Here is an 18,255-nt window from a genome sequence, read left to right as displayed (position 1 = left end):
TGATTGAGTGACGAATACATGCGACTACCACATCAGAAATTTCAATATTGATTTGGAATATTCATACAATTTTTTAGCAATATGTTTTAAAGTCTTTCTGAGATTCTGCATCCAAGTCGAACTGTGCTCAAGGTAATTATTTAAATCGAAATATCTGATCAACAATTAATATTCATGTGCAATTCTCATTCAGTTCGGCCTATCAAGTGGCCATCCGACCATTTGTCATTCGCAAAAACACACAAAAACATGCATTATCGATAATCTGCCATAACATATTCCATTATACTTTGATGATTTTCCATCAACAAGTTATGAATATTCGCATTTGAATTCGCTTTCCAGTTGAGCGGATTGCTGGGAGCCTTATCGTATTTTTGTAATTACTGGCCACAAAAAGGGGCGCCCGGCTGGAAGGGGCAGGCCGGGCCAAGTCACTTGGATGGCTTCTTGGACTCATGGCTCAGTGAGTCTGCTGGCAAATCAAAAATCAACTTTATCTCAGTCGCCCAGAGGTGGGGGAGAAAAGTATTTGCATGTCAGTCGAGACTCAAAAAATGCACTTAGCCTGGATTTTTGGGACGAGAGAACGGTTTGGCCTGTTGCAGTTGACAGTCATAAAATGCAGGTGCATTTGGAGTCTTTTGTGGCTGAATGACTGCAATCGGCCAGGAGTCAGGCAATTGTTTCGATTGGCCGGCCATAAATTGTGGTACAGTTGTCCTGGCTGTTAACTAACAGTCGGCCAAGCCATGCAAATCAATTGGCCAACAAGCCAACTACCCAGAAAGGCAGAAACCCAGCTAGCGGGCAAGAAAACTCTGTCGTTCCGAGGCGACACAATTTATGGGCCATAAACTGAAATTGGCCAGAAAGAATGGCCCGCAACGGCAACAAGTCTTGACTGTAGGGTCATCAAAGTGCCTGGCCCACAGACAGAACCATTGTAAATATTTTCCCCCGCTCTTAGATAGTTTTTGAAAGTCTGCGTCCCTTTCAAATGAAAATTGATACAAAATTGGCATCCAAAATGTTTTTAGTTGGGAAACAATTCAGTTTTTTATTTCGCAGCGGGGTGTTGAAATGTGTGTTGTGTGTTCTTTATTCGTGGCAGGATTTCAAATAAATGAAAAGCTTGCGTCGTGGCGAAATTTATTGTTGCATACTTTTCGGCTCAGCGCCCCGCACCGTGGCACACAAAAAACGATCCGTGTCCACAGAGCAGCGGGGGCGGAAAGGAATTTCCAGTGAATACATGTGTAGTCCGAGCCCCCAAACCCCCACCGCCCTTGTTTATTTTTCGGTTAAACCCAAATATGCATTTTTCATGGTCCCAATGGGGTCTTGCCCGCGCGAACGCTGTTGTTTTTTTAATTGCAATAACATTTGTCGGGGCCAGAAACTTAAATTGCATTTACCAGCATTTTTGACAATTAGCGCTTACATTTTTATTACGGCCACCGTCGTATGAGCGATACGGCTACGCTGCGTATGAGTGATATGAAACTCATACGCCATGTGGTCCACCTCCCGCCATGCGGTCTAAATCGAATATAAAGCATTCGCTACAAAAAACAGTGGCCACATGAAAATACTCGCGGCGAGTGCAAACAAAACGTCCAATTAAATTAGAACAACTTTTCTCTCAAGCCAAAGCATTTAATTGAATTACCCCACCTGTGCGAAAAAATGAAACAAAAAACCTAAAATAAAAGTTGTAAAGTCTGTGGATTTAAGAAAGTTTTTGCTCGCCTGACCAGGCACTTGTTTGAATAAACAGAATTTAAAATGTTTTTAAATTGAAGTTGGATAAGCATTTTAAAATTTGTATTTCGAGGGTTGTATTTTGAATGTTTTTATTAAGCGCTTGGGGTTTTTCGTCAACCAATTAGCTTAACGTTTCTTAAAAGTGGCGTTATACAAAAACTATTACTATTAACTGGATATTTACTTGTTGTACAAATTTCAGACCCACAATAGAGCTATCTAATTTCGACAGGGCCGCACGCAGTCCTGAAAATGTTTTGTCACACGACTATTAATCAAAGACTGACACAATGATTTAATTAAGTGCCACACCCACTTAGACACCTGTACGACATGACACCGAGTCGGGACAGGTGCTTGTTGAAAGACAGCTCCGAAACTTTTTGTTGGAATTTTAAAGCACGGAGACCGACAGTTGTCAGGGGCGATGACGGGGCACACAATTCGGTTCTTTGGTTCAGAAAGCCCGAAAAACTATGCCGGAAATTTTAATGCGAAATTCCGGTGATGGTGCTGACATGCTTTTGTTTTGGATGATTTCCCCTCCTTGGTAGCAACATCCAGACGAAATTTTGATTAAATTGAAATTTATTTTAATTAAACAAGCGTCGCAAATGTCTCATTTTCGCTTCAATGACACGACACACCAGATGGGCCAAGAGCGAGCTGGTGGCAAAGGCTAGAATGTGGCCTTAATGTTTTGCATGTTTTGTGGTCTACTGACAATTTGTTCGTATGAGGGTTAGTCCCTTTTCCCTTATCCATTCCCATTTTGCATTCTGCGTACCCAGACCCGCATAATTTTCGAGTTGCTACCCAAAAATTAGTTGCCAACATTTAAAGTATTTTTTTTTGGGAGGGTGGCTGGAAGAACAACAACTGCAATTACATATATTAAATGCTCGTCCGCCCGAAAGTATGCTAACCATTTGCGGGTGGCGGGGCGACACATAAGCCGCGCTTAAGTCCAACTAATTAGCCTAAATTTGTTAGGAGGCTACAGAGCCACCTGATAAGTGGGTACCAAACCGACAGTAAAGGGTATCCTTAGGAATTTAAGGCCACTTTAAGTTATGCTTATATCCTACACGGTAGCAATGAAATCGCATCTTTTCAGAGGGTACTTCCTGTTTGTTGCCAGCTTCACAGTTAAGGGCCAACTGCCATAAAGAGTTAACCGTGTTGCATTTACCGCTAAGCGGATGCACGACCACAAAACTTTTTAGGGCTGCGGGTGGCAGGTTGCTGGCTGGCGTTGCCAAGTGTTGCAGATATAGTTGGTGTTGCAACTAGCTCCTGTTGTCCGTTTTTGTTGTTCCCAGCACTTTATTAGCACCCACGGCTATTATTTGATGTTATTTATGAGAAGCAGACGCTAAAGCATTAAATGCCACAGGCAACCTCAAAAGAAAAATAGCCAAAACAATTCCCAGTCAAACAAATAAACTGTTTTATTTTAAATGCTTTTATTTCAAATACTATGTGTTAAGATAAATAAATATATTAAATATTTGATCCAGATAGTCCGATGATTGCCTGTTTTTTTTTTGAGTGCACTTACTAGCTAGCTAGTTTCACCTGAAGCCTCATAAGGTAAGCCATATTATTTTCTTTTCGCGGAAAACTTTTCCCGGCAATTAGAGGAAAGTGTTAAGAATGCGAATTCGGGCTTGCTGATGAGCTGCCATTAGGGTGCTCCGAATGCTGGATGCGAAATCTAAATGTGCATTAAGCTGCAAACAAAATGGGCAACTTAGTTGGTATTCCTCCCCGGAATGCTCATTGGATACTTCTTTGGCTAGTTCTTATTCAGCTGGGCTTTCTCCCTTTTCCTAGTTTTCCTGCTCATTTTCCCCTTGGGCTGAAGTTTTTAAGGCCGGGCGGGGTGCTCGTGCATGTCGCCGGCGATCCTCGACAGCAGACTGCATCCTGCATTCTGAGTCCTGCATCAGAGTGGTGCACTCTGAATCTGGACTCAGCTCCTGCCGCAGGCATAAATCACGTGCGGCGCGGCGCACAAGAAACTTTTGATTTGTGAAATCAAAAGCCATTTGCTGTGCTGCAATCAGCACAAACATTGTATGCAGGACTTGCAGTGGAAACTTTTGCTTTTTGGCACTCGTCAGATATGGATGCCGTCACCAGAAGGACTAGAAGCGGCACAGGAGCCAGAGCCGAAGGACGAGCGGTGGGAGTGTCGAAATCTTCGTCCTGCAAGTTTTTCTTGTTGCGAAAGTTTTTAATAGTTTGTTGGCGCTTTCGCTGATTTGCTGCAAAGCAAAGTTTCCATTTTTTCTTTGGCAGGACGAGCGAGTCCATTTCGAAGGAAGCAACCTTAAAGAATACAGTGCATGCTAAATTTCAATGGACTTGCTAATGAAGGCCTCCTGTCAGTGACTGCCCCAAATACTCAAGTGGTTGATATGTAGTTTTAAGGTGCAGGTTGGCCATTTAATAAAAGTTTTAAGCAACTTAGAAGTTATGGCCGTTTAAGAAAAAAAATGATTATCTTACCATATTGGAATATGGAGAACCCATTGTAATTAATATTAAAAAAGTACAAAGTGAAACGATTTTTTGCAAGGTAGATAATATACACAGAACAAAAATTCATAGAAACATCTACTGTATAAAAATAATTCGACTTTTCTTCCTGACGCTATAACTCCAGAACACACGAAACGATTTCCACGGATTCTTTGCTATAAACTGCTCAGGAAGGCTCAGCCTCAGGAAGAAAATTCGACCAGTTTTTTTTATAATATATTATTAATAAATAAATATAAAATTGAAAAAAAAAAACGAAGATAAAAAGAATAGGTTCCTAAAAGCTCATAATCTATCTTGGATTTTAATTTCTTGGCAAGGACTCATTTCTTCTTGAAGGACCTTTTTTTGCAATAAATTGAAATTGGGAATAATTGGACAAAACGTAAAACAGATTAATAAGAAGCACAAAATTTATTATAAAATTATATTATTATTAATTAAAAAAATATATATTTGAAAAACTGTAAAAAAATAAGGTCCTAAAAGCTCAAAATCCGAAAATAAAAAGGTAAACAGCAATAAACATCTCATTCGACTTGGAAGCAAACTTTAAAGTAAAATAAAAAAAAAAACACTTTTTCAATATCTTGGTACATGTTTATATCAGAGCGACAGGTTCTGCAGCAAATGGTCAGAAGCCAACTTTAAAGTACAATTAAAAAAAAAATATAATAAAAACAAATAAAAAATACAATTTTACTATCTTGGCATAAGGTCAAATGGCCCATCTATTGGAATAAATTAAAATTAGAAATAATTGTACAACACGTAAAAGATTAATATGAAAAACTCAATCTAGACTTATCCTTTTTATGTTCGTAATCCAGCACCATAGTTTACACGAATGAGCTCCAACCATGGCAAAATATTATTAATTAAAAGAAAAAAATAAGAAAAAAGGGTCCTACCAGCTCTAGGCCCTTCTTCAATAGAAGAAGGTAATAGTGAAATAATAGCCAAAAGAAAACTCAAAAGCACTCATTGATAAAAAAAGATTAAAAATTGTGAATATCAATTAGAAATAAATAAAATAAAATAAAAATAAAACGAAAATAAGCACTTAACAGCTCAGAAGCCGGACGGCGAATGAATTCCTTCCCTCGAAGTCACTGGTATTTATACCACAAACCCAAAAAAATACTTAAAGTCATAGCCTACTTGATCGAGTTGCAATTGGAAAATTCTAGAAAGTTCAACGTCATTGAAGAGTTCCAGAAACTTAAAAATGAATAGATGATTTTGAGTGCAATTTTAGATTTTGTTGAAACTCAAAATCCGTTTGGAACCAGCTAATGGTCTGGTGTTGAGGAAAAATTGTGCAAAATTTTTAACCGAGGAGTTTTGTTGGCTCTGGCTATGGTTTGTTTTGGTCACGGATACAGGATACCGTCGCATGCCAGACTGGCAGTCAAGCCAAGTAAATACAGTGTGTGCGGGGTCGGGGTCTCTAATTTTTCCCCTTTTTTTTGAGTCAGCCAGCGCGGAGAAGCTAACCCCGGGGCCCCCTGGATGGCGACTCTGTCTGTCGGAGCTATATGGTTGCACAATATTTTACATTTTCATGCATGACGCGTTTAATCACGTGATGCATATGATTTTTAGCCAGCCGGCGGATGGAGTCAGGAGTGGGGGCGGCTAGGACCCTGCTCCACCCTATATGTTCATGCATACAATTCCATCAGCATGAATTATGTTTTGCATACTTTCTGGCACTCCTGCCCCGTACACACATTACTGTGTGTGTGGTTGCTTGTTTTGCGTTTAGGTCTTTGGCGCTGTCTGGCGCATTCTTGTAGCCTTGATGCCCCCAGGCACTCGCCTTTCATCTCTGCCACTCGACTGGATTTATTTTTTTTTATCATTTAAGTATATATTTTATTTTTGCCTTTGCCAGGGCGGCCTGTGGCTGTGGCCCACTCAAAAGTTGTGGATTAGAGCGTGTAATTTTACTAAAAAGCGGCTCACTTGCATTCGCACTCGCACACGCTCCCAGTTGCCATATTTTAAGTGTTTTCTGGTTTTTTGGACAGTATGCCATGCACTTGGGGCTTTTAATTCCTCTCCTCGCAATTTATGTGCTTAACTTTCACGCTCCGCTGGCTAACACAGTCACCAAAAAATCGTCATAAAAACATACAAGTATTTATATGTAGTACGTAGAAGCTATTTCACACTTTTGCGCCTCTAGCCGAAAAGCTGCGGAAAATGAAAGCGAACCCGCCACAAGGACATCGCATATATTCGAGGGAATATATATGAGCGCCAAAAGTAGGTATTGTGCTTTACATTCCGACTTTATTGTGGGGCATTGTTGTTTCCGTATTTCGGGTTTTGATGCAACAGTTCCAGTTAAGAACAGTGGGGCTTCATAAAAACGAACCAGGCTTAGTAGAATTCCCACTTTCCAGGTCCCCAATTTATTTCTATTTTTATGCCATCGAAAGGATACTCATTTAAAGGTAAAGTAAGAGTTAGAGTTATAGTTAGAGAGTTTTGACTGTATTAGAATACTGTTTCTGTTACTGGTCCTTTCATCGCTGTCAGCATTTCCGACGCTGATGAGTTTATGCTTTGGGGCCATATTACTTTATTCCAGAGTATGCCTAGCCCTTGGTCATGGCCCACAGCCCCCTCGTTCTTGTGGCTTTTCTACTACTAGTGCACACATACACAACATTCAGATAGAGCCGCCCATTCATGACTGTCATGAGTTTTCCGCAATTGATGGTCTAATTATGCCGCCAACACTAAATTTCATGACTTTGCTGGTCGGGCCAACACGCAGACGAAGGCCAGCGATGATGCGGCCGGAGGGATGTCGTTGTGGGGGATGGGGCACAGGGGAGACTGGCTTGTAATTTAATGGAAAAACATTTGGCCCAAGGGGCAGGGAAGAGGCGGCAAATAGGAGCTGAAGCTCAGCCAAGGGCCACTTTACAGTTTGACAGTCTGTGCGGCTGGTTGACATTTTTAGCAGCGATTTATCACCATGCAGGCGGAAAGTACTAGGATATATGGAATAAGGACAACAGTTTGAGAGGAATACCAAATTAAGCGCGTTGAGAAAAGTTTATTTAAAGGCAGAGACGCTTAAAGTGATCGTAGGAAAAAGTTCAGATTATCTGTTCCAAGTTCTACCCATACCTTATTAATAAAATGCTTGTTTTTAATTAAATTGTGGCCTTTTTTTGTCCAGCTTTACTAAGTTCCACTCACTGGAGAATCGCCATAGGGTTCCCACTTAGATGTGTACAGCCGAAATGGTAATTACCATGCCAGAACCAATGGGGCATATCAAAATGTTCACACTTCATAATATTTGCATATTAATATGAATATATAATTAGCTCTAAAATAATTAATGCCTGAAAACAAGAAACTTAATCGAATATCAAAGCCGAAACAAGCTCCTCTCTCTCTGTTTGATATTTCGAAGATTATTTGATGTGTTTTAGCCAAATGGGTTAGTTAGTCGATTAGTTTGGAGTGTGAGTTCTGCGCAGAAGGTTCTCGGTTCTCAGACAAGCCTCTGAATATGTATCCAAATTGGACCATTCTGCTCCACTTGTCTCTGGCATGTTGGGGAGTTGGAGGCCAAATATTTGCACAGCCGCTGACAAAGTAGGTCGATTTGCACGTGAGTATGAGTGCACATAGAAAAACCTATAAGACTTGTTGAATAACTATTTCAAATAAAAGTTTATAGTTTTTAAAGCTATTAGAGTATAATACTAGCTATCGTCCCCGGCATAAAATGCCTTTTTTAAGCTCCTTTTTTTGTTGCCGTGCACTTCCTGTGATTAGTGATAAGTGGGCCAATCTATTGAGTACACTATTTGCTTACAGGAACCATGGGGTTTTGGCCATTCAACGGGCAGAAGGCCAGATGATTGAGGAAGGTGGCTTGCAACAGCATCTACAACAAATCACGGGCAGCGAAGCGTTGGCGCCATTGTTGCTCAACTTACTGGGCCAAAATGTGCCAAATTGGCAGCAGCAGCAACAGCAGTACCGACAACAACATCAGCCTGCCACAAATCAACCGCAACAACCGCAGGCACAGTTTTTTGTTTACAATAAAAACTCTCCGGCTGGGAGTCAACAACCTCCAGTATTGGCCGCGTTCAATGGCGTCAATGTGCAACCTGAACAACAGCAACTTCTTTTGGCGCAGGCTCCGGCTGAGGCACAATATCCTGCAACACCAGCCGAAGGGCCAAAAATCGTTAAGGCGCCGCCTGCAGCCGCCGTTTGGGCGCCGGAATCGAGGCACCCCGGGCATAGTCCGGGCACCACTATCACCACCGTTATGAACCACCCGCACCACTTGAACGGCAGGCCTCGAACTGAGACTCAGATTGCTGGCACTCAGCCTCTGCCGCCGTAAGTAAACACTGGCAACTGCCAAACTATATATAATCCATTATTTGCATTAAACAATGCATTTTAATTAGCCCACACCCGATGCCCTTGTTTGGCGGAAGTGCAGTGCCAGCAAGTTGCCCAGAGGATGCCACGCCCCCTGGCCTGGCCTTATCCTGCGCCCCCACCAGTCCGCCGGCCACGAGCTATGAGACGATCCCGTTGCTGAGTGCCACGGCCCTTAAGGCGGCAGTTGGTTAAGTTTTTAATTAAATCGCTGGCATAATTAATAAAGATGTGCCCAGAAGAGGCCGAGGCAAGTGTTGCATACTTCCAGGGTTCCCGATCAACTATGAGTGTGTGTGCTTAGACTGTATGTGTGTGTGTGCCCAGTCAGGACATGCATGGGAGTGGATGCAATTTGAGCAGAATGACATCCACAGCTGTGCCAGATTAATATTTGAAAGAGGAGTAACGACCAGCAGGTCCTCTTGGGTTTATGGATAGTCCAAAAAACAAGCAACAAGGATTAGGATAAACTGCAAATAGATCGATTTGAAAGTTTAAACTTCAAGGATATAAAGATTTTTTAGCTGGAAGGTTCTTTAGAGCTAAAAGTTCTTTGCATTTGAAGCCTTTGCAGTATTAGGAAGGTCATATTTATAAGAGACCAGATATTAAATACTTTTAGGACCATTCCAGATTTAATTATGGCTTCTACTTATAAAGAAATCAAACTCCCAAAAGCAGAAACTATGTATTAAAGTTATTTTCATACAACCCAGCCATAAATCTTAATCCCAAAGAATCCACCATACCCGATTTAGACGACACACTCACAGCCAGGATTCTTTCCGAACAATATGTGACTTATCTGTCATCGCAGCATCGTCCTGTTGGGCGAACGGTGCACACTGACTCCTGAAAGCTCGCTGGCTTCTCGCCCTCTTCATCCGGCTGTCACAGAACCCCACATAAAAGTAAAGCATGCAACTAAAACAATTTCTAAAAATATACGAGAACATATCCACAAACATAAAACATGCAACACGAAAAAACCGCACCAAAAAACACTTCATGTTGAGTGCGAGTCGCAAATTGTGTGGCGTCTGCCGGGGGAGCAGGAAGGTGGGGTGTTGCAGGCAACAAGAAGCAAAATAATAAATAAAAATCCACAAAATGTGTGTTTGGCGAGGCGACGAGTCTGTGGCGAGGTGTTTTTTACTTATTTTGTACTTTCCGCAAGTGTTCGAGCGGGAAAACGAAAGTGCTGAAGTGTCGGCCATTGTTTCTGCTTTGTCAACGTGACTGGAGCAGTCTGCACTGGCTAGGAGGAGTTGATGACCGGGCCTGGTGAGCAGCTCGAGGTACTTCATCCAGGACATCTGCCTAAATAGTATCACAGTAATCTTAGAATCAAGTTTCACAAAACCGTAAACATGTTAAAGGTTTCTTTTTAAATTTTGGTTAACTTCCCATTCTCTTCTCATTTCGACAATAAAACTGAAATTGGATTCCGCCGCGGCTCTTGTGGATGTGGACCCTCGACTCCACACCCCTTTGAGGTCCTGCAGATGTGAGTAGCTCCTGGGTCCTCTACTCTCCTAGCGATTGTTGTCATCGGCACTTCGGTAGACACTTTATAGGGCACCATTCGACGGCTCTAATTTCATGCACGCATAATCAGGGAGCGTGGCTAATTAAATTCTAAACATTTGCCGGCATCAGCACCACTAAAAAATGTTTTATACGAGTCTACACAGGCTTCTCCCCACACCCTGTCAGGATTCTTTATTCCCCCTTTAGTTCGGGGCAGATGCCCCATACCATGGCCGTGCCCAATCTCGAGCTTGTGCTTTGTAATTGCAGATCCTGGGCTGCGAACACGCCCCTATGCAAATGGCACAATAGCTGCTGCTTCTTCTGTTGCCAATGCACTGAGAAAAATACAGTATATACTTTTATAACTCAATGGGCTTTTGGATCCCGATAATCCTACCCATATTATCATTTTTTGGAAAATTGTTTCAAGTGCAATTGCTGCTCCCTGTTGTTGTGCTCTTTGTGCCCATCTGCAGCCTCATCCCATCTCGTCCCCAGCCTCATCCCATCTCGTCCTGACGGCTTTTGAACTGCCTTCATTTGTCGTTGTCCTTGTCGCACTCTAAATTAACCGTTTCGTTACGTCAGCGCTGTCTTTTGTGCGTTGACAGTAGCGATTGTTGTTGCTGCTCCCGAGCCACCGAGCTACGGAGCTACAGAGCACCGGGGTCTTGTTTAGTTGCAAGTTTGTATGAGGCAACCGTGCGTGCCGGGCGCCTGGCAATTGGAGCAATCAGCCAGCTCAACTCTGCTCTTAGTGCCCCCGTTCCCCCAGACAGGACTCGGATCCCTCGTGCCCCCCGGACCACTCAGCCCCGCTCTTCGCAGCTTTTCGGGAGACAGTTGGCTTTGTCTTGTCAGCTGCACCCTGATTGGCATTTACAATTAGCGAGCGGGTAAATAGAGAGCTGGCATGGAATTGCACAACTTCTAGGGCTAAGATAAATCCAAAAAAACAAACAAAATTCGAGGATCAAGGATGGGAGTGCCCTTGCAGCAAAGTGCATCCTAATTATTCTAATTGAACTCCATATACCTCCCAACAGTATCCAGAAAGTGAGATCCTAAGTTTAGGAACCAAATAGTTAAAATTAAAGGACATTACATAGGTCTAGGATGGCGCAATCGCCTGAAAGTATGCTAGCACTCTCAGACACACACACACACCCCCGCCACCCGCACTCACATACTCTCACATGGTAGTGTAAAGGTGTGCCTTTGTGTGTTTGTGTGGCATTGGAATAATGTACTCTTAATTTGTTATGCGTGTGTGATTAATGATCCATGCATAACGATAACTTTGACTCATTACACCTGCTGATTTATCGCTGTCAACGGGCGGTCGGCAGTGTGCCACTCCCTGCCACGCCCCGCCTCCCCTGCACCACACACACACACACTGGTGCACTCACCAACACAGACGCATGGAAATGAAATTTGAATTCCGCCACTTTCGCTTAATCATTTCGCAATTAGCTGCCATTGTTAGTGCATTTGCAATGATTAATCGGTGATAATGCCAAGATTCGAATTATTTAAAACCGAAAAGACAATTAAAATTTAAATATTAAGTGCATCAATATGGATAGAGGAACTGGCTTTATGATGTTTCTCATTTTACGCTGGCTGCCGTTTAAAATTCGCAATTATTTATGCTTTAATGCTTCTGTTTTTGTACTTGTGTTTTCCCGACTTTTCCGCTTTTTCACTTTTACTGTCTAGCTTTTCCGCGCTGCCGTGGCACTTTTAACACTTTTGTGGCCTTTGGCTTCTGAAGTATGAAGCTTAAGAGGCATCGATGGGAAGTGCAAGTAATTAATGGGCATTGAAAGGGGCGTGGCAAGTGTTGCCCCACACTGTCCGGCACTGTGTCCAGGCTGTGCTAATGACCCATATTACGGGATTACCACTGTAGTACAGTGAGTGTGCGATTGCAAGTGCAGAGGCGATGACGTTTCGAATGTGTTAAGTAATTGCGAAAATCTTCGATGAGTTGTCAAGGGGGCGAGAAAGGGACTGAGGTTAATTGAAGTTTATGCAGGTTGATGGATGGTCAGGTCGGCTTAAACAACTAATATTTCTACACTAACTAAGTATGTGCTTGCCCGAGGGAGTGGGTCTTAATTAGGATCTTAATTAGTGGACTGCTGAGGTTCGACTGAGTAAGATAAGGTAAGATCAGAGGGAGATGGGCTTATTTTAAGCAGACGGCGATTAGCTGAAAGAGGCTAAGGGAGTTTCTACCAGCTAATTACTAAACTATTAATTTGTATTTTTTACTTTTAGATTATCCTTAAACACCCACTGAACCCTAGGGCCCAACAGTCTGCAATGGAAGTGACAACCGCCCAATTCACGTACTTCGTTATCCTGTATCTGTTGCTCCTGGCCGCCGTGGTGCGACCTCAGATGAACTTCAGCGTGTACATAGAAATCTTTTACTTGCGCTCCCAATACTCGGCCTTTATGATTCTGGGCTATAGGCTCGACACTATAATGGCCGTGGTGGCAGCCCCCCTAAGCGCCGCCACCGTCTACGCCGTGTCCCAGTGGAAGGAGGTGCAGGCTCACGAGAACCCGCTCAACCAAAAGATGATCATCACGGGAGTGGTCAGTCTGTATGTGATAGTCCTGGTGTCAAACGTAGCGATCAATGGGGTGGCGCTGCAGCAGGCCCTCATCCACTTCGGCCAGTGTCCCCGAAAGGCGTGGCGCATGTACGGCCAGATGGCGGCCTCGGTTTTCCAGTCGTGGGGGGCAGGAGTAGAGGCCGCGATCACCAAAAAAAGAATGAAAAAGCCGCGGCTTGTCTATCGTCTGCACTGACCTCTTTCCAGTTCCTCAAAAACTAAATTTTCTATATCTGTCTTTGAACTCTATCTATCCCTCTATCCTATACCATAAATCGTCTCCATAGACAAATTAAATTGCGAGTCTAAAGGTGGATAGTAATTGTACTCTACCATAAAGTCCAAAAAGATGTACATTTTTATGAAATAAGAAACTGGTTTTAGATATTCAGAGGCAATACGCTTATAATGGAGTTCACAATTTCAATATTAGTGTGCTGTTATCAGGCATTATAAAGCCCATAAATACGCAAATCAAATCAAGAGCCAATTAAAACGTTAAAAAATATTTATTATGAAAACAAATACAATTTATTTATTTACACTGCTGGCCTGGGGACGTTTGTATCATATTTTCATCAGGGCTCTAAGTGGAAGTAAATTATTACAAAAAAGTCAATAATTTATGGATTCTTCGGGTGACATGCGAGAGGCTTTAACTTGAAAACAATGAACTTGAGGTTCGCCTCCGCCAGAGGGACTGGGCGGAGCTGGGTGATTGGACATTGGGCGGAAAGACAAATTATGCACCCAGTTTGTTGTGGTCAAGTTGCATATTAGATTTAATGCGATTTGCATCTGCCGTTGCCCGTTGCTGGTTGCATGGATAATGATGCCTCGCTGCCCGAGGCGAGAGTTGACTGTTTGGTTTGGTTTCGTAAGGTTTATTGGGTTTGTTTCAGTATTGGCACTGGGAGAAATGCAGGCATACCACTAATGTCTTTGAAATCACCAAGCCCTTTCGAAAGATGCTATTACTCAAGTGCTTTTCAAGTGCATCTGTCGAAAACGATGGCATGTAACGTTTGTCTAGGCAACCGCAGAGCAACTCGGAGGTGGTGGCAGGGTTTTTGACGGCAATCCGGGACGGGGGCCCCGCCTCTGTTGAGGGCACGAGAGGCGCGTCTGGCGAGCAAGTAATTTTGCGGTTGTATCTCGGGGCACGTTGCTTTGAGGCTGCCAACTCGATCGGCATTGTGGCAAGGGCTTTGGCAAATAGTTCAACTCAAACATAGTCACCCTCTGGCTCATCCCGGTCCCTGCTCCTGGATAATTGAAATTTTATGCCAGGCTTAAGCAGAAGTAAAAATTCTGCCGTCACCCCCTCCAATTGTTACTCTGACGTAAATTCCCAGCAAAATGTTTTGCATATATCCACAGTAACAAAACACACAAAAAAACATTATTTTCTCTGCTTCTCGAAAACATGTCTTTGATCTCCAAAACATGTGCAAAAAACCCAAAAAATCCAAAAATTAAAAACGGGCCAATTTACACACAAAAGGGAAAAGTGAAAAGCAAACAAAACAACTTTGTGAATATGCATATGCAAAATACAAATCGCAAACAAATTAAACGAAACAAAATGTAAGTGCTTAAAACAATGCTAAATGAGTTCTGACTTTGCCGGGGGGGCCTTAAATATTTCCCCCCCAAAAATACAAAAAAAAAAGTTAGTATCAAAAATTCGAGAAATGCTGAAAAAGGCAGTAACAACGGGTTTCCCCGGAGACACTAAAACTTATTTATGCCTTCGTTTTATATTTTGATTACGGGGGTGGCCTTCAGCCTTCAGCCTTTCTCCACTCCCACCCTCCTTTCTCCGCCTGCCGTTGCATGTTATTTGTTGTTTTTTTGGCGTGTGCGCCTGACATTCCAGAAAGAAGATTTTTGAACATGCTAATTTATTTTTGACCGGCGGGAAACATCAGCGACAGCAACTTCCCACTGGAGCTGTAAATTGGCTTTGGATAAACCCAAGCCATTGACCATCGCAGCCAGGCCATAAGAATGCGGAATAATTTATCATCGACTTTATGCTACTGGCCAAAATACGGCGTGATTTTCTATTTTAACTAAGCTCTTGAATTCCCCATTAGTCATTATACATTCTATCTTTGAAATATTGCCTCCATTTACTGAGTATCAACTAATCCAGAGAAGTACAGTGTACTATATATTTAACCCTGACTTAGATTTTCCACAAGCTTATCTTAATTGATCAAAAAAGTGGTTCCCCAATTAAAAGCGAGCACTTGGGATGTGTTCTAATTTTGTTTAACTCTTTTTTCGGGTACCTGTTGGCACCTGAGGAAGATTAAATCTTAAAGCCGAGAGAGTTTGGGCTTTCGAAATGACGGAAAGGCACTGCCTGGGATTTTCCCGACGGGATACGGCAACGGAAGTTATTGAACCTCTGCAGGATTATCAAGTGCTTAAAGTGACAGCTCGAGTGACAAAAATTGAAATGTCAGATCATTGGGAGCCAATAAAGAGCCGTGATTGATGTGCCAATTTGTATTCCCGCGATTAACATGTCCGTCCTCTGTGAGGCTGCTAATTACAGGCACAAGTTCACTGGTACAAAGCGAGTGCAATTAATATTTTTATTACGTATAATTTGGATTAATTGCCGGGCACATTCCATGAATCACATCCATCCCATCCTCAAATCAAATGTGTGTCAACACGAGCGCCTCATAGTCCAGTATCTCTCAGAATAATCAGCGTTCACGGCATCCAGTGATTTGCATTTCTATTGTTCCAAGTCCCTGACGCCACAAACTCGATGCTGTTGCCTCCTCCGGGCTCCGGGATCTCCTCGGAGTTCCCTCAGGTGTTCCTGACCTGCAGTTCCCTGCTTTTTCGTGTGTCACTCACTTTACCGAATTCCGCTGATTCTTTAATCTCAGACTTGCGACTCCAGCATCACCTTGGGATACTAAAGATTCATATCGGTTTGACGCTCGGCTGGAAATCGAAACCGGATTTGCATGCCAAAACAAAACAAATCAAACGAAATGAAATTCTTTCGGCTTTCGCCTGGCTTTTGCTTTAAATACAAAATCGCACCGCTCAGAACATTAGACTGGTTTAAGAGCTCGATTTAAGCGCATCGGACGTCTGAAAGAAACAAACAAATATCCTCAAACCTCGAGCAAGTGTGAACAACCAACAAAGTGCTAAAATTAAATTCAAGTTAATTATATAAAATCAATTCTGTGGAGTGCATAAATTACCAAAGATGGCTCGCAAACAATCTCCCAACTCACAAATGGTAAGAAGATATAAATGACGAATAGTCGAAAGATCTTACCAAAAATAGTCTGCCTAAAAATGGGAAAGAAAAAATATTTGTTTACATCTTAAAAAAATCTTATGAAGAAGAGAAATCACCATAAAGGGAGATACTAAAATTAAAAGTTTATCAAGCCTAGTTATGAGTCAGTTTTTAACAAACACCCATTTTTCAATTTCAGATCCTGCTCAGCTTCTGTTTGTCCGTGATTTTGGGCGTCTCGGAGGCTCTGCCCAGGTGGAGTCGCCCCAGGGACTTGACAGCTGCTGGCAGTTTTCCTAGCTTGGCCTACGCCCCCCGACCCCAAGCGCCAATGACCCTGACCGGGAACTATAACCTGATCATGCCCGATTACTATGACCACCACCCGGCGGAGTCGATGCAGTTGCAGAACTTTGCCAACTTCTTCGACGCCCAGATGAGCCCTGGTGCTGATCTCGGCATGGAGGAGTCCCAGTTCCTGCCTAGTGCTCCTATCCAGCGGGCTCCTCAGCCCCTGACTCCGGCGGAGAGGCGGGTCCGCCAGCAGCTGCCTCACGTGGACCTGAATAAGGAAAGAAAGACCCAGCAGAAGCTAAAGAAGGGAAGCACCCAGCCCCGAGGAGATGGCTACCAGGAGTGGGACCAGTTCGACTATGATCTGTACAGCATCAATCCCGGGGACAGCAAGAAGTACAACTACGATGCTTAGTGTGTTTTCGGTTCAAGCTCCGACTGTTTACGTTTTTGTTTTTGTACCCATTTCTTTTTAAGCTCGCCAATAAATTATTTATTTATTTTAATTGCAATCTGTTTTTACCCACATTTGTCTGGAATGCTGCTCTACCAACTTTTTATATGGAGCCATCTAATTCCACCTAATTGCCAAACTCATTAACATTAACTTTACGATCAAAAACAGACCAATATTATGGGCAATGAAAGCATTATCGATTAATCTTAAAATGTTCTTATAAACTCGATTATAGAGTAATCTAATATAGAGTATAATATATTCTATATAGACTGTAGATTATAGAGTATTTAGTAATCTAAATAGGCTACTAAAATCACTTTAGTCAACAACCGATATGGAAACGATGCTAAAACTTTTACTTTAAACTTTAAAGTTTAATGTTTAAACGATTTGTGCATCGATTACCTAAAATCTGCATTAAAACCTACAACCTATCCTCTTGAAAATGGAGATATGGATGGTGACGCCATAGGATCGTCTTATGGCCCAGACCAATGTTTGTATCTTTGCATCTTGAAGGATTTTTGCTTTGATTGCCCATAAAACTGCATGTTTTTTGGCAATATTATTCTGTTTTAATTATTTTGGCGGCTTGATTTGATTGATTTTTTCAAAAGACTTCGAATAATTCTTCCACTTTTTCATCAAAAATATTAATCACATTTTTGTAATAAGTTTTCTTTATTCCTGATCTAACAGAACTCTGCGGAGTTCGTCTATTGCTTCCTGTGAGGGCTCGAAGAAGGAGCTGTCCACTACAAGTTCCTGGTGATTGTAAGCACGGCGCGGGGGCGGGCGAGCAGCATGGTAAGCTGCCACAGCTGCTGCGTGAACTTCGGGGTCGTTGCTGCCACAATTCTGTGATAGAGGTGCCGGGTAGATCATCGGCTTCAAGCGGTTCTTCCTAACCCTGGGCACTGCTGGGAGGGATTCCGAGAACAGGTCTCCAGTGGGTTTTCCGTACAAGTAGCCATCATCACCTTCGGCGAAAACGGCAACCAGGCTCAGAATCTGATGAAGGGTTAAACGTTTGACGTCATTGGATTGGAAAACAAGTTATACCGTATTACCAAAATAATTGGCAGCAAACTCGTCTTCATGCTTCTCTCGTTCTAGGGTGGCTTCTGGCGTCTCCACACTTTGAGCTCCACAGAGTGACTAAATATTTTAGAGTCGATTAGTGAGAACCCTTTAAAAGAATTATGCAAAACTGTTGCGTCATAACATTATCTCTAAAGAGAACTGAGAGCAAAACCAGTTGGCGAATCACGATTATATCGAAACATACATGTGCTGATTTATTTTTTTAA

General features: G+C 42.5%; 3 protein-coding genes across 3 annotated transcripts; 2 read left to right on the top strand and 1 right to left on the bottom strand.

Moving 5' to 3' along the window:
* The first annotated feature begins 10,079 nt into the window (after window positions 1-10,079).
* LOC108130423 (uncharacterized) lies at window positions 10,080-13,403 on the top strand. The gene is made up of 2 exons (XM_043212233.2): window positions 10,080-10,255; window positions 12,568-13,403. Exon 2 carries the CDS (start codon window positions 12,613-12,615, stop codon window positions 13,105-13,107), a length of 495 nt encoding a protein of 164 aa, XP_043068168.1. The 5' UTR covers window positions 10,080-10,255; window positions 12,568-12,612; the 3' UTR covers window positions 13,108-13,403.
* Window positions 13,404-16,046: 2,643 nt separating this feature from the next.
* On the top strand, window positions 16,047-16,962 carry LOC108130448 (uncharacterized). Its single transcript, XM_017248864.3, has 2 exons — window positions 16,047-16,188; window positions 16,391-16,962. The coding sequence occupies exons 1-2, from the start codon at window positions 16,156-16,158 to the stop codon at window positions 16,898-16,900; spliced, it is 543 nt and encodes a 180-aa protein (XP_017104353.2). The 5' UTR covers window positions 16,047-16,155; the 3' UTR covers window positions 16,901-16,962.
* A 640-nt stretch (window positions 16,963-17,602) lies between these two features.
* Window positions 17,603-18,097, bottom strand: LOC108130464 (uncharacterized). Its single transcript, XM_017248892.3, has 2 exons — window positions 18,016-18,097; window positions 17,603-17,956 (listed from the first exon to the last, which is right to left on the bottom strand). Exons 1-2 carry the CDS (start codon window positions 18,043-18,045, stop codon window positions 17,627-17,629), a joined length of 360 nt encoding a protein of 119 aa, XP_017104381.2. The 5' UTR covers window positions 18,046-18,097; the 3' UTR covers window positions 17,603-17,626.
* Window positions 18,098-18,255: the final 158 nt, after the last annotated feature.

Source organism: Drosophila bipectinata, chromosome 3R, assembly GCF_030179905.1.
Source record: "Drosophila bipectinata strain 14024-0381.07 chromosome 3R, DbipHiC1v2, whole genome shotgun sequence".
In the NCBI taxonomy this organism is placed as follows: Eukaryota; Metazoa; Arthropoda; class Insecta; order Diptera; family Drosophilidae; genus Drosophila; species Drosophila bipectinata.
This window is presented reverse-complemented; position numbering and strand designations above follow the sequence as displayed.

Bases quoted from the DNA above. Each gene is read 5' to 3' on its own strand.
- LOC108130423 (XM_043212233.2), top strand. From the start codon at position 12,613: ATGGAAGTGACAACCGCCCAATTCACGTACTTCGTTATCCTGTATCTG.
- LOC108130448 (XM_017248864.3), top strand. From the start codon at position 16,156: ATGGCTCGCAAACAATCTCCCAACTCACAAATG. The intron at 16,189-16,390 runs GTAAGAAGATAT...TTTCAATTTCAG, and splicing joins AATCTCCCAACTCACAAATG to ATCCTGCTCAGCTTCTGTTT.
- LOC108130464 (XM_017248892.3), bottom strand. From the start codon at position 18,045: ATGAAGACGAGTTTGCTGCCAATTATTTTG. The intron at 17,957-18,015 runs GTAATACGGTAT...ACCCTTCATCAG, and splicing joins GTTTGCTGCCAATTATTTTG to ATTCTGAGCCTGGTTGCCGT.